General features: G+C 44.7%; 2 protein-coding genes across 2 annotated transcripts in view; one reads left to right on the top strand and one right to left on the bottom strand.

Moving 5' to 3' along the window:
* The window catches only part of thada (THADA armadillo repeat containing), a 100,177-nt gene extending 99,114 nt beyond the window's left edge, over window positions 1–1,063 (bottom strand). Inside the window, exons 1-2 of the mRNA XM_072391461.1 lie at window positions 1,002–1,063; window positions 485–566 (exon numbers count right to left, since the gene is read on the bottom strand). Coding sequence (XP_072247562.1) covers window positions 485–557 — 73 coding nt within the window. The 5' untranslated portion in view covers window positions 558–566; window positions 1,002–1,063. The remainder of the gene's footprint in view (window positions 1–484; window positions 567–1,001) is intronic.
* A 477-nt stretch (window positions 1,064–1,540) lies between these two features.
* plekhh2 (pleckstrin homology domain containing, family H (with MyTH4 domain) member 2) overlaps window positions 1,541–24,419 on the top strand; it is a 36,049-nt gene continuing 13,170 nt past the window's right edge. Inside the window, exons 1-21 of the mRNA XM_072391458.1 lie at window positions 1,541–1,702; window positions 3,727–3,860; window positions 13,147–13,209; window positions 13,281–13,430; window positions 13,633–13,716; window positions 13,795–13,876; window positions 13,970–14,155; window positions 14,359–15,257; window positions 15,564–15,639; window positions 15,732–15,826; window positions 16,029–16,188; window positions 16,340–16,476; window positions 18,271–18,384; window positions 18,496–18,582; window positions 18,681–18,839; window positions 18,995–19,075; window positions 19,183–19,362; window positions 19,511–19,619; window positions 21,337–21,449; window positions 21,641–21,814; window positions 22,529–22,626. Of these exons, the coding sequence (XP_072247559.1) occupies window positions 3,738–3,860; window positions 13,147–13,209; window positions 13,281–13,430; window positions 13,633–13,716; window positions 13,795–13,876; window positions 13,970–14,155; window positions 14,359–15,257; window positions 15,564–15,639; window positions 15,732–15,826; window positions 16,029–16,188; window positions 16,340–16,476; window positions 18,271–18,384; window positions 18,496–18,582; window positions 18,681–18,839; window positions 18,995–19,075; window positions 19,183–19,362; window positions 19,511–19,619; window positions 21,337–21,449; window positions 21,641–21,814; window positions 22,529–22,626 (3,170 nt within the window). The 5' untranslated portion in view covers window positions 1,541–1,702; window positions 3,727–3,737. The remainder of the gene's footprint in view (window positions 1,703–3,726; window positions 3,861–13,146; window positions 13,210–13,280; window positions 13,431–13,632; window positions 13,717–13,794; window positions 13,877–13,969; window positions 14,156–14,358; window positions 15,258–15,563; window positions 15,640–15,731; window positions 15,827–16,028; window positions 16,189–16,339; window positions 16,477–18,270; window positions 18,385–18,495; window positions 18,583–18,680; window positions 18,840–18,994; window positions 19,076–19,182; window positions 19,363–19,510; window positions 19,620–21,336; window positions 21,450–21,640; window positions 21,815–22,528; window positions 22,627–24,419) is intronic.

The raw sequence follows: 24,419 nt of genomic DNA, 5'->3' as shown, positions 1-24,419 counted from the left end.
AGCTGCCATACTGAGACACAGTTGGTGAGGATTCTCTCGATGGTGCAGTGGTAGAAGTTCACCAGGATCTGTGGAGAAAGATAGGCCTTCTTCAGCCTCCTCAGGAAGAAGAGACGCTGGTGTGCCTTCTTGACCAGGGAGTAGAGGAGAGGACTCAGCACACAGCCCTGTGGGACGCCGGTGTTCAGGATGAGTGTAGAGGAGGTGTGGTTCTCCAGCCTAACAGACTGGGGTCTGTTGGTTAGAAAGTCCAGTACCCAGTTGCAGAGGGAGGCTTTGATACCCAGGTCACTTAGTTTGCCAATCAGTTTGGAAGGGCTGAAGGTGTTGAATGCTGAGCTTAAGTTTATGAACAGGCATGGCAGACACCCACGGACAGCTCAACTTAAAATGGAAGATCATCTGTGCACTTACAGCTTCATTCTCACAACTTTTCTGTTACTAACCACCCTTCTGTTTGCTCTGCAGTGGCTCTGACCCTCACCTATCAGCTGGTGTAGTTTCTCCTCATCCAGCGCCACAGCTTCAACTTTGGCAGTCTTCTTCTTCACCACCATGACTCTGCCCTGTGAGAGTAGTACAAACAGTGCATATTAATTATGAGACACTCAAACATGTCAAACCTGAGCTCAGCACTAAGTTTTTACATCCCCTCTAGTCATTCTTGCAAATCGTCAGTTGTGTTGTTCAGTACCGTTATAAGCACAAATGTGTCGTACATACCACTACAAACACACAGAAACGCGCGCACACACTCATGTACAGACAAGTAGCAACTATATATCCAAACTCTCTACGGTTACTACATTTTTCGCCTTTCTTTCGCCTAAAGATCTTACTGCTACAACTAGTGTTAGCAAACTATAGCAAGCTGTCTGAAACGACTCTACATCCAGAGAGCAAAACAAACAGCGAGCACCACAAATGATAAAGGAAAAGACTGCTCACAAGAACAAGAGCATATAAAATAAATGTGTTAAGTTACATATATGTGCATTTACCTCAGTTCAGCATGTGCTTTAGCCCTTCAGCTTCAGCTGGTAGCTGTGTGTCCATTCGACGGAAACTTAGAAGTGGAAAATAGCTTACTTCCTGTATATTTTCAAAATTAAATAATTTACTAACATCATGCCATATCATAAGATAATGTATATATCAGTTGTAAGTTTTAACAAAATATATTAATCTAAAATAACATAGCTAAAACAAAATTTAGGTTTTAAAAAAACGTTTTGACGTGTTTATGAGCTCGAATATTTTTAATTTGAAGTTATTGGCCTTTAACTTCCTGTATTGGTTTAGTCATTGACGCACGCTGCACACTATGTACGTCACTTCCTACGACTTGTTACCGACCGCCCTCGGAAAATGGTCTGTCTATAAAGTGGCGCTCCGGATTTCTATTGGTGAATAACACGTGTCAATCAAACCCAGATTTTCAATTGATTTAATGTGGAGAGAAACAGCTACCACGTATGTAATTGGACGTATTTTATTAGGCCACGCCCATTTGAAAAACCCATCCCGTCTCCAACTTTCGCCTGTGAGCTGAAATGAAAAGCTCAGGGAAAGGCAGAAACTCACCGCTCTTTAGCCATGAATTAGGATTTCCTTCGCAGAAATAACAAGAGATACTTTACTGTCGGACTCGACATGGTATGAGGTCACTCTAAAGGGAGTCATAATATTAATTTTACACCAGGTAAGTAAAAAAAACTGAGATGAAAATAGCTGTTTTATTAGTAGAATGGAAACGAGAGTTGACTGTTTTTAGCCAAGTTTCTTTTGACAGTAACAATGATTCAGCCAAAGCTTCATATTAGTCCGTTGAATTGTTGAAAGCTTTTAAATGAATGCAGTTTCTCTAATTTATTGCCATTTTAAGGTGAAACCTCCACTTGAAAACAATCAATGTAAATCCAGTACGCTTCTATTGAGCATTACAAATAACCGTTTCGAATCAAAGAGTTGCCTCTTTTGTGCTGTTTTAATTTAGCTTTGTTAGCTCTGAAGTTGAGTACGTTTGTCCACAAATGTCACAACTGAATTCAATCATTTGAATATTAGATATTATACAATTTATTAAGATGTTATGGCTTATTTTGGCATTTAAAGTAGTCTATCACAGATAGTGTTTCTTCGCCATACTTAACTCCCTTTTAACTGCTGTATGAACCACTTTTCAGTGTCCTTAAATATAAAATGAAAACGTCTTCTGATCACGTCATTACCCGAATGAATGACAAACTTATACCGATTTCTACTGAGCTCCATCAGAGTTCATTATTTTCCGAATCAAAAGCATTAGTAATGGGTGTCATGGCGTTCAGTGGCTCAATTATCCCCACTGTAAAGTATTCAATCAGACCATCCAGCCTCTGTATGTTGACTCTGACTTTACTCAGCAGGAAGTTGGGGGGAAAAAAGGGATGATCACAGAGGGTCAGGGACAAAACGACACACTGGGAGTCACAGCTCGGAGATAATTACTCTTCAGCGTTTTCCACCGACCACATCCTTGCATTATCATTTAGGAATGTTGCCTCCAGGAGAGGGACTTGAGTCTTCAAAAAGGAAAAAAAAAAAGAAGTCTACAATTTAGCAAAATTATCAAAGCTCTCATTGGACTGATAATAAAAGATGTTACACAAAAAAAGGCTTCGTTTCTACATCTTACGGCGTGATTTTATCAAAGTATTTGTGTTGCGTTAAATTCCTTCCCCCCGGTCCCTCATATTGTTTTGTTTGTGGGGTGAGAGCTCTTTTATTCGTCGCCTTCGCCAGTGTTTACCACAGCAAACAAGCAACAGAAATAAGCCTGTGGAAACCAGTTTATGGCCTTCCTCCACACATGTTGGCAGTCTCTTTTAGAGGAGGCCAGGCTGGTAATGAGAGGTTATTACTTGATGGAGATAAACCCAGCCTCTGTATCTTACTCTGCCACCAGCCCCCCCTTGTCCTCCATCTCCATCAGATCCTCGTGCATCGCTCTCTTCTGTTTTGTCTGTCTCTGTGTTTATTGCCTTGTTTTCCAAAGGTAGCCCTGGAAAATGTGATGCAGGGAGAGGTGTTTTTCTGTTTGGGCCAAGCAAAGGGATACGCCCACAGCGATTCAGCTGGACTCAACCCTGGAACATTTCAGGTGCTCGCTAGGGGCAAAACATCTGCTGAACAACAAACACTCTGTCCATTCAAGGACATGTTTGGGTCTGTTTTTTGTCCATCTCTGATATTGTAGAGTTTTTATGTGTCTTTAGATGAAATGCAGAGGGAAACTTTGCTTATGGAACACATGTAATGAGATGGGAAATGTGCGAAAGCTATTTAGACATCAGTTAAAAAATATTTTGATGTGCCAAATATCCAAATATTTTTTTTTGTTTGAATGTGCTGCTGCAGCGGTTAAAATTAATTAGCTTTGAGCTTGTAGCTGCAGGAGGTGGAGCCAGTTCATCTGCAAGGAACTCCAGATACATCTGGTGAGTCGTGAGATGATTTAATGGCAGAGGAAAGAAGTGAAGACAGAAAGTTTGGCAGAAAACATAAAACACTCAGTTTAACAGACAGTGTGTCAGCAGTTATTTATTCTAATTGGCCAGTCAAGGCCAGTGGTCTGAATCTCAGTCAGCCTCAAAGGCAGCTGAACCTCCAGAAGTGGAAACAAAAAGGAAGCATACAGCTGATAACTCTGTCACAAGTTCCACACTCTGTGTGTCTCACGGCCAGGGTCGGGCGTCATGGCGGAGGGGGAGGAAGCAATGAGCCAGGAGGACTGGAAGGAAAAGTGTGAGGTTCTGGAAGCGCTGCTCATGAAGTTCAGAGTCCAGATCATCAAGATTCGAGAACTCACCGCGGACAAGGTTGGTGCAGAGAAAGTTATCCCCGTCAATGTGTTGTGGTCAAAAACTGAGCACTCAGGCCTGAGTGATTGTATAAGAAAGCAAAGGAGCTGAATTAGCCATATATTGCTTTGGGGCAATAAATCTGGTGTTCCTCACTCTCCATAGAGTCCTGGGAATCCCTCATGTTTACAGCATAACAGCTACGCTGTAAAATGCACAAATAATGACTGCTGTCACCAACACAAAGAAACTGTTTATTTGGAGTTAACTGATTTAAGAGAAAAGACTCCAAACCTAAAAACCGGCTCTGTTTGTGTAAATGCAACATCCAAACTCAGACTTTCTTGCCCGCTTCGGTCAGCTGAGAAGAGACATGTGCACCGCTCGCTGTGACAGATACTTATCTCTTTATTGTTTCATTCCAGTTCCATTCTAAAGCCCAAATGAAAACACCCACAATCTGTAGAAATATGCAACATTAACAGGTTGTTTGTTCACGTAACTGACGAGCATTTCAGTGTGGAAGGGAGGAGCGACACACTTCAGTAGACTTAATTCTACCCTGCACCTTAGACCCAGGGCTGAAATAATCTTTTAGCTCCTAAAAGTAAACCCAGTGCTGTTTAAGTACTGGGTGTTTGTGGTCAAAATGTGCCTGAAATACTGAAAATGACAGATTGTTCAGTTGGCTTTGCCTTTTCATCTGTGCAGATTTGTTTTTAAATGTTTTTCATGCTTCTTCCTCTTCATGATAAAGTCTGGTGTGCCCCCCCCCCCCCGGATGTTTACAGGCGGTCCCACTTACTTGGCAGCACAGGTGTAAAGCAGTTCTGAATGAAGCTGAAGGCGTTATCGGAACATTTTCAGACAGATTTGTTTCTCTGTATGGAAACAGAATCAGTTGATGTTTCAGGTTAGCAGTCGAAAGGAAGAGGTGTATCTTACAGAAACAATGGCATCTTTGTCTGACAGACAGTGTCTGAGAAGGTTTTTCCACCACATCAAAGATGGCCCTCAAAAGTGCAGGAAGATATCCAAATTCAAAAAGAGAGTTGTGGTGTGTCTGGTGGATACGGAGCAGCCCGTCCCTCCCAGCTGGCCGTCACTGGGCCGGCCCAAACTGCTCAGTGGCCTAGATCTGAAGCTGCTCTCCAGGGACGCTGATTAGAGCTCTAATGTAAACATCAGTGTGACCACAGGGCTCCGCCACGCATTGCATGATGGGACTGACCCAGCTCCAGTCAATTAAAGAGTCACAGTAAGCTCAGCTGGACGGCAAAACAAACTCCCAGAGAGACTTAAGAAAGACTGGCTTCGGTGGCTTTTTGTAGCACACGGCGAAGCCTCTGCTGCTTATTTTGGCCATATCCATCCTATCTGACAGCTGTGATGCATTTATTTACTCTGTAAAACATTCACCGTGCAAACACAGGTATTTTAATTCCTGCTTCTAAAGAAATTGGGAGTTAGAGCTGTGTTTACGTTCGACTTTGGGACGGTTCCAGACCACTCGAGAGGTCCGGAGATGTCATAATAAAGCAGAACAACATATAGTCTTTAATACTGCATAACCCAAAGGTTCTATTTTAAAGTCAGCTCGTGACAGTCAGTGCCGCAGTCTGGGAACCTGACCGGGCCTTTTCTGTCAGAACCCCTTAATATGCGGTCAGTGTGTTCTTGCTAAGTCTGATGAAGAATTGCAATAATCCTTTCGTCTTTACTGCAAATGGAAGATCACTGATTTAATTTCCCACCACTCCATAGTTCAGTCAGAGTTCATCAGGCTTTATCCCACCAGTACAAACAAAATCACATATGAACCAAAGCCTCTGACCACAGATAATATATGTGCTCATATTTTACTGTGTGTCTGAGTTTTATTTTTGGTGATCAGTGGTGAGACGATCAGTTTGTTATAGAAAAGCTTTGGTGGATTATCCTGGAAATCCAAAGTTATTTCACCTTATCCATCATAATCAATGCGATTGATTGACAAATATCATTTTGAGATAAAAAGCAGTTATACCAGCAGTTACATTCCCTGTAAATGGCTGAGTTTAGCTGCCTCTAAACTGGTTCTTTTAATATAAAATCCAAGCGCAGATTATCAGCACAGTCACGTCATGTGAGCTAAATTCAAAGGCTGAAAGCTGTAATATGTAGTTATTGGTTTTTGTTGCTGAGTGACCTGTCTCCTTGTTTTAGAGACCTCCTGACGTTCTGAGCTCTTCATGTTACTATGCAGACTCCCGCTGAAGTGTTTTTCTTTCCTCTGGCTCCCACAGCCACAGCTTGTTGTTTTAAAGCTGTGTGGAGGCCGGAGAACGTCACTTCAGAATCCTCCCCTGTCTGTCCGCACTGTAGGTGAACTCATAAATGGATGTGAAGGAAATCTGATTGACCCTACTGTTGAGAGCTCTGATGTGAAGAAACACCTGACCACCAATTAGTTAATGGCATGCGGCGTAATTATAAATCAGCGTTTAGTTTAAAATTGAACAAAGACAACTGAACAAAACACTGAAAGCGAGACATTGTAATACTTTGCCAGCAAAACATCTAAAAAAGTCTAGACAGGGCCATGTTTACTCCTCTTCTTCTAACAACAGCCTGTAAACGTCTGGTAACAGAGGAGATCAGTTGCTGGACCTCTGACGGAGGCATTTTGGTCATAAAATGTCAAAAATAGGATTCCAGCAGTTCAACAGTCCTGGGGTTTATTTGTCATCTTCTGTGATTCATCACGCGCCAAATGTTTTCAGTTGGTGAAAAATCCAAGCTGCAGGATGTTCAGTCCACCTGGACTCTTCTTCTATGAAGCCATGATGTTGTAATAGAGGCGGTGAGTCGGTCGGCCTTGTCTTGCTGACATATGCAAAGCCTTCCCTGTAAAAGATGCCATTTTTCTTTCTTCTGCTTTGGCCCGGAGAGCACAGCAGCATTTCTGGATCCTGTTCGCATACTGCTTTTTCTTAGCTTGACACAAGTTCAGCCTGCGTTTGTGGATGGCGTGATGAGCCGTGTTCAAAGACAAGGATTTCTGGAAGTGTTCCTGAGCCCATGCAGGGATTTTGTCTGTTTTAATGACCCCGAAAAATCACCGCCATCCGTGATTGATTTTCAGCCGTGTTCCTTGTGGACAGAGATGTCTCCAGATTCCCTAAATCTTATGATGAAAGGGCAGATGATGGGTTATTCAAAGTCTTTTTGCAGATTTCCATTTTCCATCTTTACTTCTGAGAGACTCTGCCTCTCTCAGGTGATCTTTTTATGCCCAATCATGTTAATGACCTGTTGCCCTGATTAGTTTCTCCAGTTGCCTCTTTATGTACAAGGAACTAGTGTTTCCAACTTCTTTTTTTTTTTTTTTTTTTTTGTTGGATGTGTTGCTGCTGTCAAATGCATTTTTTTTTCATGAAATGGAAAAAAGTCTCACGTTTAAACATTTTGTGTATAATTTATTAGTTCATGAGATTCAGAAGTCACTGCATTCTAGCTTTTATTTACATTTTACTCAGCATACAGGGTTTTGACTGGAGTTGTACTACTTCTGTGCAACTTGTTCAGCAATCGTCTTAGAAAGTCATTCTGATCCGGCGGTTATTCTGTGTCACTGAGCCAGATGTGTCTGAACTAACATGGATCTGGGGAAACTTGGCATCTTGCTTCTAAACTAAAAATCCTAGAAAGCTGATTTGAGGGTACGGAGAGGGAAAAAGCGAAAAAAAATGGAGCCTTGTGTAAAGATTGAATAGCCCAGGGGAGGAAATACCCAGTTTAGTAAATATTATGTGTATGTGTGTGTGATGCACAGGAAGTCAGTTTGCAAGCTGAGGCTATTCTGGGCGTGCACGTGTATGCATGCAGGTCAATTTACAAAACGGATTTTAAACGCCGAATTTTCCGCACAAAGGTGCAAAACGACTTTTTGTGTGTGCAGCTTTTTGGGAGGGAAGTTAGTTTTGGCCAGCAGGGCCTCCAGCTGTAACAGAGGGCCACACACGGTCTCTTTATGGAGACAAAGAGACCGTGTGTGTTACACTTACTGTGATTCTGTCAGCCAACTGACTCCTTCTGCTCCGTCTCTATCAGTAACACGGTGAACCTCGTCTATACGAACAAAGCACCACTACTGTGAACTTACTTAAACATGAAAGTAAACTGGCTGATTCCAAAGAAAAACTATCACAGTCGTCAAAGTCGAGCCAGGCTGAAATAAGCACATATTTCTTTCTCAGACTCAGTGAACCCTGCACATCAGTCTCATTGAGAAGATAGAAATATCACGGTGACAACACAAGACAGCGTTCCGCAGTCTCATGCCCACACCTCCTCCTCCACACACAAGCATCTGCTTGTAGTTCTTCTCCAGTTTGCTGCCCAGCCGACTCCCCACAGATGCCCGTGACGAGCTCAGCTTCTCTTCTGCGTCTTGACCTCCATTTGCATGCGTTTGTGTTGTTAAATGCATACAGCTATGTGCTTGAATGCCTCCCCTGTGTGTGACAGAAAGCTTTCATTTGAGTAAACATGTCTAACGACGATTAAGTTGTAACAATATTCTTCTTGGGCCTTTGCTAGTAAAGCCGCCCTAACTACAGTGGGTGGATATTTATCATTAACGTGTGTAACTGTAGGTGAGCGGTGTGTTCAGCAGCCTACAGAGAGAGGCTTTGTGAGCTGGCTGTTTGGCCTGCGGATGGAGGGACGGGGGGTGGAGTTCAGGCAGAGGTTGGCCACAGAGCCTCGGTTGTGGAATTCCAGGAATGGAAGCCGAACTGGATTTTGGACCTGAACGGGGAATTGACTGCAGAGGTGATAGAGCATTGTGGAGGCTCAGGGGGAGGAGAGATGTCACGTGTGTGTGTGTGTGTGTGTGTGTGTGTGCGTGTGTGCGTGTGTGTGTGTGTGTGTAGCAGGGCCTCAGCTGGAGGAGAACTTGTGCTGTGTGAGAATTCAGAGAGCAGAAAATGAAGCACAACTCTTGGTCATCATCGCTGAGCTGGGGAGGAAACGACACGTGCTGATACAGCCGAGGGGGGGATTGTCATCATCATCGTGTCTTCATTCCTTTTTTTCATATGTTATGTCTGGTGTGTGCATAGAAACTGTGCGTTGACTCCAGCTGTGGCCTAAAATATACTGTCCTGTAATTAACAAGCTCTTTTGTGCCAGATGCTATACGTGTTACTGAGGGAGGCACATGCGGTTTGTCATTTGTGGTGCAGCAGAGGATCTATATATAGATGTGTGTATTTGACTGTGCAATATTGTCCGAGTTTGTTTTTAGGTTCAAGGCGCACATGCTTTTATCATGAACTGACTTGATGTGTGTCGACGTACCTACAGAAATAGATGGAAGTGTTATGTCTCCTGGTGTGCTGGGTTTGACCACAGTATTTTCAGAATGGGACGAGAAAGCAAGCTCTCTGGTTATCAAAGCACCTACAGTCCGTTTCCAGGCCGAGTGCGGCCAAACCGAGACTCCTCCCCTTTTCATCAAACGCTCTGAAATCTTTCTAAAATGATAAATGTGACCATGGCCGCATAAAAAGTCCTTGCTTGTGCTTTTGGTCCAGAAAACGTTGCACAGTGGAAACAGTGAAGGGTGTCTGGCAGGGTGTGGCTGCCTGCCTCTGGACTAGCTGGAAGTGAGCAGAACAGAAGTGTGTGTGTGTGTGTGTGGGGGGGGGGGGGGGGGGGGGGGGGAGCGTGGCCACGCCGTTCTACAAACCGTAGGATCATTTCACTGTTTTTGTCAGGAATAAGGGTGGAACAATGCAAAAAAACAACAACAAGGTCCTATCACCCTCACTATTACCTGTGACAGAAGTCAGGAGGTTTATCATCTCATCATGTCTCGTATTTTCATCAAAACTTACATATAATCTGTTACTTTGAATTGATTGAACACTGCCTGGGTTAGTGGTGGCCAGTCCCATGTGTGAAGATGATGTCTCAGTGCTGCAAAGCGCTTGGAATATGCCTGTGCCATCAGGGAAGAAAATAAATCTACTGGCTCCTCTGTTATTTCAGGATCAAAACCCTGGGATGGGAATCGTCCAGCATGCCCATGCAGGAGTAATTCAGTCCCCAGTTGCATCATCTGGGTGTGTTGGTTGAGCTTATAGAGCTCTGGTATCGTATAGATGTCAGTCAGACCAACGTGTTCACATGTGTTTTAAAAGTCTGGTTTTAGTCTGATGAACACTATAAGCACGTTTTATAGTGTTTTCATGTTTGAATGAATCTTCACGTTTTGTTTGCCATCTCCACACCAAAATACTTCCTTCATTACCGTCAGTATTAATATTCAGTGTGAGTCTCATCAGCCAGTTTCCTCTAAACTGGGCTGACACACTAGTAAAGGTTCACTTGAATCTTTATTGCTTATATATAGTGCACATGAAACAGAATATTCTAACCACGGCGGCTGCTGCGCAGAAATTTCCTTCAGCATTCCTGCATTTTTGTTGTTTTATTTTTTTTCCCTTCTTAAAGCTTCTGAGGTTTGGGAGACTTTCCTCAGAAGACACTGGTTCCCCTGCCGCTTCCGCCACTTTGAGCTGAGGAATTTCAGAGGAATGTTGCTCATAAAGTCATCTCTCTCTCTCCTCAAAATCCCACAAGTCTTTGAATCCTTGTGCATGCATCTGTGCGTGTGTGTGTGTGTGTGTGTGTGTGCGCGTGTGTGTGTGTGCCTCAGCATCTGCTGCGTAACCCTGCGCGCGTCTGCGTGTTCTTTTTGGTTGTTGTTGCAGTTTTAACACTCTCCTGCCAGGTTCCACGTGCCCCGTTCTGATCTCTGTGCACAAAGAGCTTGGTGTAACATTAGAAATGTGCAACCTCGTCATCATTATGCACCTGGTTATCATTATCGTCCTGTTAACATTAACGTTATGGTGCTTTTTGGTCTGGGGAATCAGTTGGATTTGTCTCATTTAGCAGGAAAAACAACAAACAGGTCCAGTGGAATGACTCGAATGTCTTCTGAAGTACACAGAGGCAGACGTGAGAGACGCAGAACAGAATCTTGAGCTGCAAGTCGGTGACCTAATCAGCCCATGACTTTATTGGAATGTTCAGTTGAAATTCCACTTCGACTCGATTTATCAGCAGTTTCCTATGAAGGCGCAGTGGACGAATTACCACAAATACCACAGATCCTGTCACAGTGCAATAGCTGATCACAGGTTTTCAAATTGTTTTGCTGTTGACCTTCTTCTGAGTAACAGCTGAACAGCATCTGCTCTTTTCCAGTGCAGCAGTGTTATCTCGAGCACAGTTCTCATTACATCTTAAGCACGCAGGATTTTCCTTGTCTTTATTTGGTGCTGTTGTGTTTGGCATCAGACTGAAGATATTTTATCTCCGTGCACGCGCAGACATTCTGGTCAGTCACCCAAGAGGAAGCCCAAAGACCAGTTCCAGACAACATGGTGTAAATGATGAACTTACCCTGGTGCTTTATGCGTCCCTTTACTTGTGGAAAGTTTACCAAAGGTCATTTGTTTCCCGCCTCACCCAGTTGTTGTCGAGGATCTACCAAGTTCAACAGCCTTTGCCAACTTAGTGTTCACTTTCTTTTTTACTTGGGATAAGTTGAAGCTTGGATCTTGGGGCTAGAATGAATCATTTGTCTGATTCTGATTCACTACAGTCGGTGGTCGTTTGCACCTCGGTTATAGCTATGTTTTTCACAGCAGCCAAATAGATATCTATGAATATTCTTCACGACTTTTTTGTATCCAAATTTAGATGATATGAGGTATTGAACTTTGTAACAAAGCTTCTATAATTTCAGCTTTTTGTTTGTGCCGTCAGAGAGGTTCAAATTCTGTGTGAATTTTACACTTATTAACAACCTTAAAGTCAACATGCAAAGTCATAATGCAGAGACAATGTTAAACTCTTCATGTTTCTATAGGAACAAGGAGGGTAAGAAGCAGCTCGGTGCTGCTCATTGATCATCAGCAAGTGTGAGCACGTGTGAAAGCAGAGATTTTGTCAGGTGTGTGTTAACACAGTGCCAAGGCATCAGCAATGAGCTTTGAGAAGTAAGTGTTGCTGCCCCGTCATTCTAGGAAGTCTAGTACGATGAGAAAGTTTATTCACAAGTGGAAAACATTCAAGATGAGGAGTGGACGTCCCAGCAAGTTCACCCTCAGTTAGCATGTTAAATGTTAAAGTTCATGACAGTGCAGTTAGAAAGAGACTTAACTGGAAAAAGTGTATTCACTGTGTATTGACAATAAACTGGTCCAGCAACGTTGTAAGGGTAGAACTGGATTCTGGAGGTGGTGTCAGAGGGGAGGATGTTGTGGAGGTTAAGGTCAGTGTTGGACAATCCTTGGCACATGCTCCAAGGAAATCATTTCTTCCTGTGGCTATCAAGCGTCATAACTCCACCCTGTCACAGCTGCCTTTAACAAACAGAGCAATAACTCAGTTACATAGTGCTGATATACTTACTAGTTTGCTATTTTACAACTTTGTTTGTCTAGTTTTATTAAATTGTTATTTATCATTTATTACTATCCCTATTTATATTCCCAGTGGAGCAAACAGGATTTCCCCCTGGGGATTAGTAAAGAACATGGCAGCACCGCTTAGGTTTGCAACGTTTATGCTGAACAAACCATGAAACTTTAGGAACATAGAAGACCAGAGTGCAGATGTTTGATCATAGTGTACAGCACCACGTAAGGTGAAAACCAAACACAGCGTATCAGCACAAACACCTCATACCAACTGTCAAGCACCCGACCTGGACACCTTTCAGTCTTTGAGTTGAGTATTCTGTAGTCAAATGTGAGGTCATCTAAGCTCAAACTTGGTCAACAAAACCAAACACAGCAGCAAATCTCTAAAAGAATGCCTTAAAAAAAAAGAAAAGAAACAAGATGTTGCAATGACCGAGTCAATGGCTAGTTCTCAACCTGATTGAAAGGCTTTGGTGGAACCTTAATAAAACTGTGCAAAATCAAATGTCTGCAGACCTCAATGAGCTAAAGCCACAAAAAGGCTAAAAATGTGAACCAAAATTCCTCCACAAAGATGTGAGAGACTGATAACATCGTACAGAAGGCAGTTACTTGAAGATACTGCCTTTAAAGGTGGACCTACAAGCTGCTGAATCATGGAGTGTTTTCACACACTGCTTCTGCATTTTGGCTAATTTTTTCAAGCGATTTTTCAGCTCTGGAACTATATTAACCAACATCTGTGGCAGTCAGCATTCAATGCGGGACTAAATAACCTCTGGGGGGAAACTAAAATGAAATAAGAATGTGACATTTTGCAGATTCAGCAGCTGGAGATGCAGGTGATCGATGCAGAAAAACGGGCCTTCACCGCACAGCAGCAGGTGCGTATCCAAAGCAAAGCGCTGCTCATCTGCGTGTGGTGTGTGTGTTTTTAAGCGTGGGATGATTTCAGGTGCAGTGGATGGAGGAGAAGCTCAAGGCTCCCGACGGTCAGTCCGGAGACTCTGAGATGCGTTTGTTTCAGCAGTGCCGGGAGCTGCAGGCACTGGTGCGGGAGAAGGAGGACGTCATCGCACATCTGGAGCAGCAGCTGGAGGAGCAGGTACAACACATGAATGTCAACAGATGTGCTGCCAACGGAGGCTTCTGTTTTTATCATATCTTATTTATCTATTTCTTTATTCGTACTTTTGTCTTGTGTTGGCTCAAGTCTACTCTTCAGTGACATTTTATGGATTTGTGAGAATTGACTGAATCGCTTCCTACTATTTTACTCTGGCTCAAGTTTGCGTCTATTTCAACAGAAACAGATCCGACTTCAGGATGCCAAAACGGTTGAGGAGAAAGCAGCTAAGATCAAGGAGTGGGTGATGCTGAGGTTGTCAGAGGTAAGTAGTTAAATAAAATGGATCTAAAAGAGACAATGTGTACATTTGAGGTCTGTTTGATTTGAAACTGTGCTTCAGTTTGAGTTAGAAAATGCAGCATTAAGGGAGACCAACAAGCAACAGGAGGCTCAAATCTTGGAGCTACAGAAACAAGTCCAGGGTGAGAAATGTTGTTGCCTTTTCTCTGCATGTTCAGCTGCATGCTATATGAACAAGCATCAAGGAAATGCTCAAATGTGTGTGTATTTGGCAGCCTTTGAGCAGAAGTGTGGCGGTGGACTGGGGGTCCTGTGCAGACCAGGTGAGGCCCAGCGTCTCAGCAGCCTGACATTTGGCTGTTTCCAGGTGAGGGGGAAAAATCCCCAGGTCCTTACCGGCCCAGCACCTTCTCAGAGGACCCTCTGCACGCAGGGAGAGACTGACGCCAGAGACACGACTGGTAAGTCCCCATTAGTCACAGCAAGAGATTATTTGTGGGACGTGTGGGCGAGCTGGGCACAGGAAAGCACACTTTTATGATGAGGTCATATCCATGGTGTGTTTGGGAAACTATTTCTCCACTCAGGCATAAATATCATTGGCTGAAGTGTGAGAAGAAAGTTTGATTGGGTGTCGGTGATGTGCTCATGTTTGCCTTTGCAGAGAAGAGCAGTAAGCAGACAGCCTCCTCAGAGACAGATGGTGAAGTTCACCACAGTTCTCCGGCAGAAGACAACAGTGGACCTGAGAACTGTGACGGGAATGTGTGTGAGACCTCGTCCATGCTCTGCAGTGCTGCATCAGAGGCAGAGGGAGTGTGTGAGGCCAAAGGCGGAGTGTGCAGTCTGGAGTTCAGTCGGCCCGGCAGTGAGACCTACCTGACAGCTTCAGACGACAGCAGCTCTCTGTTTGACGATGACATGCAGCGTGCAGAGCGCCCCTGCTTCAGTCTGCTCGAATCCTCAGACGGAGGCCTAACAGGGTGCAAGGACGGCGGGGAGGAGGGACACGGGGCTAAGATGGAGGACTGCACCTCTGAGGAACTCAACAAGCGATTCCAGTCTCAGAGACTTGACTCCTCGTCCTCCTCCAGTGAGCCAAACACCCCCAGCCCCATCCTCACCCCAGCCCTGACCCCCAAACGACCCAACCCACCCCACGACCCGAGGGACAACCCCGCCTCACCCAAACAGCCCCGCCTGAAGACACCAGCAGGGTTTGGGTTGCTGAATGTGTCTCTGGCAAAGAAACACCTCAGCCAGCCACCAATCAGCAGCGAGGCAACACACGGTCAAACACGCAACGCCCTCAGCATGCTGCGCCCCCTGCGGCCGCAGGAAACTGACCTGGACCAGCAGCTGGAGGATGGCATGGAGACCGGCAGGGACGTGCCTTCCCAAATCCTTCCCACAGAAACTTCCTCACAAACGACAGCCACGGCGGCGTCCTTATGCACCTCAGCTGAACCTGGGACAGAGGCGAGCTCAGAGAGGCCGGACAGTGACGGCTCAGCACCTGGCAGCAAACCTCCTACTCCTCCATTACACAGACTCCCTTCCTGGGTAAAACTCTCCATATAATTCTCTTTAAAAGTTACATAAAGAATTAGGCTGCTTTTGTCTTACTTTCAGCACATAAAAATACACATTATACAAAGATTCAGTCCCCGCTGCATGGTTGAACACCCAGTGGATCTGCATATCAGTAACATTCCAACACTACAAATGAACTGCAATTGTGGGCTTTTACACATATACTGTACATAACCCATTAATCCATTGTTGGACATTTGCTTACAAAAGTTATTTTCCTGAGTTCATGAGTTACATATGTATAACAAATGATAACAAAGCGGAATTTCTTTATAGGAAAGCCGTATCTATGCTGTTGCTAAATCAGGAATCAGACTATCTGACACGTCCTGCTCAGACTTGGCCAGCAAAGGTAAGCATAAACACACAAAGGAGTTAGCCTAGTCTCTATAATGGTGATTTCCAGCTCAGTGTCTGACTAAATGAGCTTTAATCTGTGTCTAGATCCCTCTCTGCAGTCCTCCTATCCTGCCTTTGTGATGTACACGTCCCTCATCTACAAAAACATGACTACACCTGTTTATACTACTCTTAAGGGGGTAAGTACAAGCATTCACAGAAGTCTTTTTAAAAAAAAAAAGATGCATGCCTCGCACTGCTTACTGTGGTTTTTATCTGGTCTGTGCTTTTATTGATCAGTGAGTACGTCTGCAAAGCTTTTTAATTGACAGACTGTACCTGTGATGATGTTCAAGTGTACTGCTGTTGAGTTGACCACCATCCCACTCCCCCCCCCGGCAGAAAGCAACCCTGCTGAGCAGCAGTCCTTTCTCAGATGAGTCATCCAGCTCTGAGGAGTCATCAAGCTCAGGAGAGGAGGACGGCTCCCTCTGCAGCTCCCAAAATTCCTCTAGCTCCAGAAAGGACAGCAGCCCGGGCAGCCCGCGCTCTCTCAAGAGAGGTGCAAGCGACACGCTTTGACTGGAAATTTGTTTTCGAATCCCAACGGCAGCTGTTTTTTTTAATACGTTATCTGTGTTATCTTTAGCATGCAAAAGGAACTTTTTTTTAAGCTCCCTTTCACTTACTTCTCCCCTCTGCCTCTCCTCCAGCTGTGTCCTTGGCTTCGGTGACATCAGAGAGTGACTACGCCATCCCTCCTGATGCCTACTCCACTGACACAGAGTGCTCTGAACCTGAGCAGAAGCTGCCGAAGACCTGTCGTTCAGCCAGTGACAACGGCAAGAGCGTGAGTCGCAGATCCCTTCATCTCTTCCAGGTCCCACTGTGCTCCACACTAAATGTAACATTTAGGCAGAGGTATCACTAAACCCTACACCCTGGACCTGGATGCACACTGGAGGTGTGTTACACAGCACTATGTACAGTATGTTTACTTTGACCAGACAGTGTCAGCTCAAGATATATTTTATGTTTTGTCTCTTCAACTTAATTTCACTGCACAAGAAGCTGGGGCAGTAGAGCCTTAATAACTTTGTAATGCTGCCATTCCTTCTCACAGCATTTAAAAGGCTCGCTGACTGATTGGGGATTCAGAGCAATAAAGTGCTTCAGGTGTTTTTCTTTCTCTGAACACATTTTGAAGGGGAACTCCGGTATTTTTAAACCTAGACCTTATTTCTGGCATGAAATACGTTCATCTACTCACCGAGAGCAGTTTGGCGAAAGTCTGCGTCCTTCGGAAGCTCTTTAGGTAACTCGAGATCGGGGCTTAGACAATAACGGATGACGTCATCCACGCCCGCAGCTGCAGCACAGCTCATTCACTCCGGTAAGTACGTCCATCGTACTCAAAGTCGTCATCCACGTCGTCAAAATCTGATAAATATCCTTCCATGTTGCACAAAACTATCACTAGCATGGAATGAATGAGCTGTGCTGCAGCAGCGGGCGTCGATGATGTCATCCCAGTAGACGAGTGTGTAGAAAGCCCTCTATAAGCCCCCCAATAGCCGCCAATAACAACAACACAGCAACTATGTGCTAACAGTGCAATAGTACGCGTTCATTCATTCATTCATTCATTCGTCTTAAAGTATTGGTGAAATAAAGACAGATAATTAGAGGCTAAACGTATTTCATGCCAGAAATAAGGTCTAGGTTTAAAAATACCGGAGTTCCCCTTTAAGATGTCCAGCAGTACAGGGTTCTTTCTGCACTTCCTTCTATGCCTGCACCCTATCTCTACTCTGTCACCTCTGACAGAGTCGGACTATTGGGTTTCTTCTATGTAGTTTATTGTTAGCTTTTTGTATAGCTTGTTATATCTTGATTTGTAAGTCGCTTTGGATAAAAGCGTCTGCTAAATACATAAACATTGTCATATTTTTCTTTTCTAAATTCTCCACCCATTCTCTGTTGGGGACAGATTAGTACCGCAGGCAGACCCATGCAGGCACCCATACCCTCTTCTTCCTCAGCCATGACCGTGTAATGCGTGCAGAATGCAGTTTTGCTTTGTGTTGTTGAAAAGTCACCCATTTCTTCCCCAAAAAAGATCTGGAATGCTGATTGTTCTGATCACAGGATCCGTTTCCACTGTGTGACGGTCCATCCCAGATGCCTCCGAGCTTGGGGAAGTAGATGCCACCTTTGAACAAGAAGGCTTCTTTTGTGCACAGTAAATTTTCAAGTGCCATTTGCGAATGTAACTCTTTTAGATTTTGGCGCTTGACCATTTTATTCCCGCAATATTCCTTTTCCCGTGTGGTTACATCAGTCATTTATGAATAACGGTTCATGACGCAGTGCTGTCTGAGGGAGCAGAAATCACGGATGTCCAGCTTAGCCTTCTGCCCTTGTCCTTTACACACAGAAAAACAGTTTCAGATGCAACTTTTCTGTCACACCTCCGACAGTCTCTTCAGTACATTGTGTTGGCAGATTTGGAGGATCCCAGAAGTGTGCTTACGTCACGTTGTTCGACCCAAATAGGACCAATATGTCATCTCCTCGAAATAACACTTTTTTCACACGTTTACACAGGATTCTTTATGAAGCTGAACACTTTTGTGTCTTCTAGGAGCCAATGGAGAAGTCAGGCTACCTGTTGAAAATGGTTAAAACCTGGAAGAAAACCTGGAAGAGACGCTGGTTTGTCCTCAAAGATGGAGAGCTGCTCTACTACAAGTCACCTGTGGGTTTAATCTGTTAACTCCTGTACTTGATTTTATTGTTAGAAAACCGTCATTTTGAACTCTTTGATGTAAATGCTCCTTTATTAAGATAAGAAGTCTTTTTCTCCCAGAGCGATGTGATCAGGAAACCTCAGGGCCAGATCGAAGTCAACGCCACCAGCAGCATTACCCGCGGAGATGGGAAACAAGTTCTTCAGGTATGTTTATGTGAACCATTTAGCTCCAGTTGCCAACATTTCCGAATATATCCTCCATAATTAATTGCCTCGCCTTTGTTTTTTACTCTCACGTGCAGATAGTGACGGGTAAGCATGTTTACTACCTGAAGGCTGATTCTCCTAACCTGCTGGAGGAGTGGCTGCGGGTGCTGCAGAGCGTGCTGAGGGTGAAAGCTGCCAGTCCTCTCTTCACTCAGCCGGACATTCGCCCTGGCATGAAGGGACTGCTCATCAAGGTTCACTTAACGTACCGACATGACCCTTAACTCCACAGCATCTAAAGAGGATGTGTCCAGTTTTTAAAAATGGACGGTTCCATGTGCAGTAACATTATTTGCCATGTTGTAAACGCAGTATTTCCTTACTGAAATTTGCTGTTTCTCTGTTGCAGGTGAAGCACGGATACTCGAAGCGAGTCTGGTGTGCTCTGATTGGCAAAACGTTGTACTACTTTCGCAGCCAAGAGGACAAGGTGTGCTTTAACTTCATTCCAAACTGTTGGGTGACCATTTTTTGGCTTTTCCCTAAAACTGAGCTGTCTTTTTTGAGCGCGAGCAGTCTGTCTGACTCTGTTTCCAGTTCCCGCTTGGTCAGATCAAGCTTTGGGAGGCCCAGGTGGAGGAGGTGGACAGGTCAAGAGATTCAGATGACGACTTGAAGGCGTGTGGGCGGAGCTTACAGGTAGCACCCTTCACCATCGCCATCCATCCGCAGGAGCAAGGTCCGACATACTTGCTTATCGAATCCCGCCATGAAAAGGTAAGTGTCAGCCGGAAACTTTTAGTCCTCTTTTTGTACATTTAAGTCCAGACTTCCTCCTTGTTTTTGTTTTATAAGTTAGAAGCTCATCCAGAAAAGAGATTTGCACACTTAGACAGTGTTGGTGTTATTGACCATCGCTCTACAGGACTCGTGGCTGTACCATCTGTCAGTGGCAGCAGGCACCATGGTGGGTAAAGTCGGGACTGAGTTTGAACAACTGGTGGGAAAACTCTTCCAGCTGGACGGTGATCCGAGTGAGTATTTTTTACTCTGTGTGTGTGTGTTGTTTTTAGTTTCTAGAGGAATTTTGTGTTGTAGTTTGAAAATGAATCCATACAACGGTCATCTGTTAAAATCCAGTCATGTTAAAAAGAAAGAACACCCTCTTTCAGTTCTAAGGTTTCACATATCAGGTCAGGTCAGAATATAATCTTAAAATCTGTTGATGTCCAATGAACAAAAACACACAACATATTGCATTTAGTCATTTATTTTTAAAAAAATGAGCAAAAATGCAGGAGCATTGAATGAAAAACAAAGTACACCCCATGATTCAGTAGCATTTAGAACCACCTTTAGCAGCAATAACTTGAAGTAAAAGTGGAAGAGTGTCGGCTCACTCTTCCTTACATTGTTGCTTTATTCAATGCAATTTGTGAGCATTCTTTTATGCACAGCTCTCTGAAGTAGCTGCCACAGCATTTCAGTCAGGTCTGGACTTGGTCTGGGTCATTTCAGCCCCCTCGATTCTTTTCTTTTTTTGTTGTTGAAGGTTTGCTGCTGTATTTGGGATCATTGTCCTGTTGCATTTACTGCTTTTGGCCGACTTTTAGCTGTCAGACAGATGGCCTCATATTTGATTCTAGAATACCTCGGTATACAGTTTGTGGTCGACTAATTGACTGCAAGGTGCCCAGGTCCTGTGGCTGCAAAACAAGCCCAATAGATCACCCCCACCGTGCTTCACAGTGAGTATGAGGTGTTTGTGCTGTGCATTATGCCCAAATATCTCCACTTTGGTCTCGTCTTTCCATCACACATTGTTCCAGAAGTCTTGTGGCACAAGATGTGCTACCATGTTCCATTTAGAGAGAAGAGGCTTTTTCCTGCAACCCCCTCTAAGCAAGCCATACTTGTTTAGTCTTTTTCTAATTATACTATCATGAAGTTTAACATTTAACATGCTAACTTAGGCCTGTAGAGTCTTAGATGTAGCTCTTGGTTTTTTTACGGTTTCTCTGAGCATTGTACATCGGGTGAACCTTCAAGGACGTCGACTTCTGGGAAAATTGGCACCTTTCTCACCTAGAATGATGGACTCCATCAGAAACTGCTTCTCTGAGATCCTGCTGATGTCTTTCCTTCCTTGGCATTGTGTTAACACATAAAAAATAATGCCCCAGACCAGCAAACTCTCAAAACTTCTGTTTTCATAGAGGTCCTCACACTTGGGGCGGCTGTAGCTCAGGAGGAAGAGCAGTCGCCCACCAATCGGAAGGTCAATGGTTCGACTCTGGCTTCCATGTCAAAGCGTCCTTGGGCAAGACACTTAACCCCATGTTGCCCCCCCAGTGTATCATTGGGGGTATGAATGTGTGTGAATGATTAGAAAGCACGTAGTTATGTGTATCTTAAGACGTGCTGTGTGTGTGAGTGGGGTGAATGCGGCATGTAGTGAGTGGTCAGTTAGACTAGAAAAGCGCTATACAAGTACAAGTACAAGTCCATTTACCATTTGTATAATTCCAGTGGGATTTTTTTTTATTTAAAAAGTAGGTCTTTTCTTTAGCTTAATGACATGAACCACATCTTTTTGTTTGTATTATTTATAAAATGAAATGTAAAACAGTTTTTTAAAGTGATCATTATAAACCTGTCATGTCGTCCATGTCGCTCTGAAATACGTTTTGTGAAGAGTTCCAGAGAAGTTAGCTGTACTGCAACATTTTTAACTGCCTGTCTGTCTTTCAGACTCTCAGATTTGGAGACGTCCCATGTTGTGCTTCAGTAAAGAGGCTCTGTCATCTCCTCTCACCACTCTGCCTTCACAGGCCCTGCAGACAGAGGCTGTTAAACTCTTCAAGGTACATGCAGTTTTACTGGAGAAAACTTCCACCTGGGCAAACATTCAGATGATCATTTTATTCAAAAAGTCATTGATTTATTCATTCCTGTGCACAACTATGATTTGAGCTTTTGTTCCTATCTTTGATAACCATCGCACATCTCTTTTTCTGCGTCTCTCTTCTACCTTTTACCCATCGCCTTCCTTCAGACTTGTCAGCTTTTCATAAACGTGGCCATTGACGCGCCGGTCATCGACTACCACGTCTCTCTGGCCCAGAGTGCCTTGCAGGTGTGTCTGACTCACCCTGAGCTTCAGAATGAGTTGTTCTGCCAGCTCATCAAGCAGACCCGCAGAAGGCAGCCACATCCGGGACCCCTGCAGGTTTGTACTGTCACCACATGGTGGCACCAGTATCTTACTACATTGATATTTACTATGGCAAGGAGGATGGGTCTGAGAAAAACGTCAAATCACCAGGATTTACTGACTGAATTGTTATCCAAACTGCCATGAACATTTGTAATCTCTTTAGAAGTGTCTCAGTCTTTGTCTTTCACAGCTTTATGTTCAAACTTTGGATTTTTGTGCCCCCAAATGTTGGTGGGATCACCAGCGAAGGTTTTGCATGCAGACAGAAAGAACAAGTCCTTGCAGGTTTTCTCAGAGAAAACATTGAAGTCAACACTAGTTTTGAAGCCCAGAAACTTTCTGCCCTCTGCCTCTCCTGGGGTGGTCTTCCACATCAATAACTCCAGCAGAGGGCAGACGTCTGTGAAACATTGTGTCTGTTCTAAACACAGCCAGCTTCACAGGAGTTTCGGTTAGTGACAAAAAGCAGCATGAGTCATCACCAAATCCTCCTTTGTTAGCTCTTTTATGTCATGAATGAACACAGCTTTGCTGATAAACAGGATCAAGAGAGTTACAGTTCGATCAGTTGTGTAATGGTTTGTAAGTCACGAGGAGCTCACAAGCTTGTGTTTTCAGTCTGTCTCCTGCACTGATTCCTGTGGTGCTTTACATACAGATCGTCTGACTCACGCTTGTGAAGGTGAGTAAAACATACAGTGACAGTCTCTGTATCTCTCTCTCTAGGGCTGGCAGTTTCTGGCCTTGTGTGTCGGACTGTTTCTGCCTCAGCATCTGTTCTTCTGGCTGCTCCAGGTTCACCTGAAAACACACGGAGACTCCAGGTGAGAACACGTCACCGTCTGAAGCACAAACAGGAAGAACCACGCCACGAAACAACGAGCCAAATAGAAATCTGGACAAATATAAGTGGTGCAAACATAGTGAACAATGAAAGCTTTGAAAATACTAATATTGCAAAGGTTGGGAATAAGTCTTAATTAAGTTACTTTCTTACCAGAAATTGCTTATTGATTTTAGCCTATCATTTGCATCTGCCATTCACAGCCTTCAACATAATTTCAAACTTACTTTCGCACCACAGATTTCATTCACTATTTTTCCGAATACTTAATTAATGTTATTCAGATGAAGTTCAGCTGAAGCCTATCCCAGCTGCCATCCGCCAAGAGGCAAGTACACCCTGGACAGGTTGCCAGTCCTGTCACAGTTTCTTGCTGTGTAATTGTTTGAAAACAGTTTAGCTGCCCTTTATAGTATCAGTACCCTCACTGCTTCTATAAGCGTTAAGAGGGTAAGTAGCAGCCAGGTACTGCTGATAAAACACACTTGATTAATTGATGATCATCAAGTGTGATCACCTCTATAAAAGCAGAGGCTTGGGCAGTTTGCTGGTCTGGAGCATTCAGCTGTGTGTTAACACAATGCCAAGGAGGAAAAACATCAGCAATGCTCTCAGAGAAGCAATTGCTGCTGCCCGTCAATCTGGGAAGGGTTAGAAGTCCATTTCCAAACAATTTGAAGTCCATCCATCCATCCATCCATCCATCATCTGCCGCTTATCCGGGGGTCGGGTCGCGGGGGCAGCAGCTTGAGCAGAGAAACCCAGACGTCTCTGTCCCCGGCCACTTCTTCCAGCTCTTCCGGGGGGACCCCGAGGCGTTCCCAGGCCAGCCGAGAGACATAGTCTCTCCAGCGTGTCCTGGGTCTTCCCCGGGGTCTCTTCCCAGTGGGACGTGCCCGGAACACCTCCCCAGGGAGGCGCCCAGGGGGCATCCTAACCAGATGCCCGAGCCACCTCATCTGACTCCTCTCAATGCGGAGGAGCAGCGGTTCTACTCCGAGCCCCTCCCGGATGACTGAGCTTCTCACCCTATCTCTAAGGGAGAGCCCAGACACCCTGCGGAGGAAACCCATTTCGGCCGCTTGTATTCGCGATCTTGTTCTTTCGGTCACTACCCACAACTCGTGACCATAGGTGAGGATGGGAACGTAGATTGACCAGTAAGTAGAGAGCTTCGCCTTCTGGCTCAGCTCCCTCTTCACAACGACGGGTCGGTGCAGAGCCCGCAACACTGCAGACGCCGCACCGATCCGCCCGTCAATCTCCCGCTCCATTCGTCCCTCACTCGTGAACAAGACCCCGAGATACTTGAACTCCTCCACTTGGGGAAGGATCTCATTCCCGACCCGGAGAGAGCATTCCACCCTTTTCCGGCTGAGAACCATAGTCTCGGATTTGGAGGTGCTGATTCTCATCCCAGCCGCTTCACACTCGGCTGCGAATCGCTCCAGTGAGAGTTGAAGGTCACGGCCTGACGACGCTAACAGAACCACATCATCTGCAAAAAGCAGAGACCCGATTCTGAGGTCGCCAAATCGGACACCCTCAACGCCCTGGCTGCGCCTAGAAATTCTGTCCATAAAAGTTAGGAACAGAATCGGTGACAAAGGGCAGCCCTGACGGAGTCCAACTCTCACCGGAAACGTATCCGACTTACTGTCATACAGAGACCAAACGGCCCCTATCAAGGGGTCCGGCACTCCATATTCCCGGAGCACCCCCCACAGGACTCCACGAGGGACACGGTCGAACGCTTTCTCCAAGTCCACAAAA

The sequence above is a fragment of the Leuresthes tenuis genome, unplaced genomic scaffold (genome assembly GCF_036924035.1).
Source record: "Leuresthes tenuis unplaced genomic scaffold, fLeuTen1.0.hap1 SCAF_8, whole genome shotgun sequence".
Classification (NCBI taxonomy): Eukaryota; Metazoa; Chordata; class Actinopteri; order Atheriniformes; family Atherinopsidae; genus Leuresthes; species Leuresthes tenuis.
Note: the sequence above shows the minus strand (reverse complement) of the source record. Positions and strands in the feature narration are given on the sequence as shown.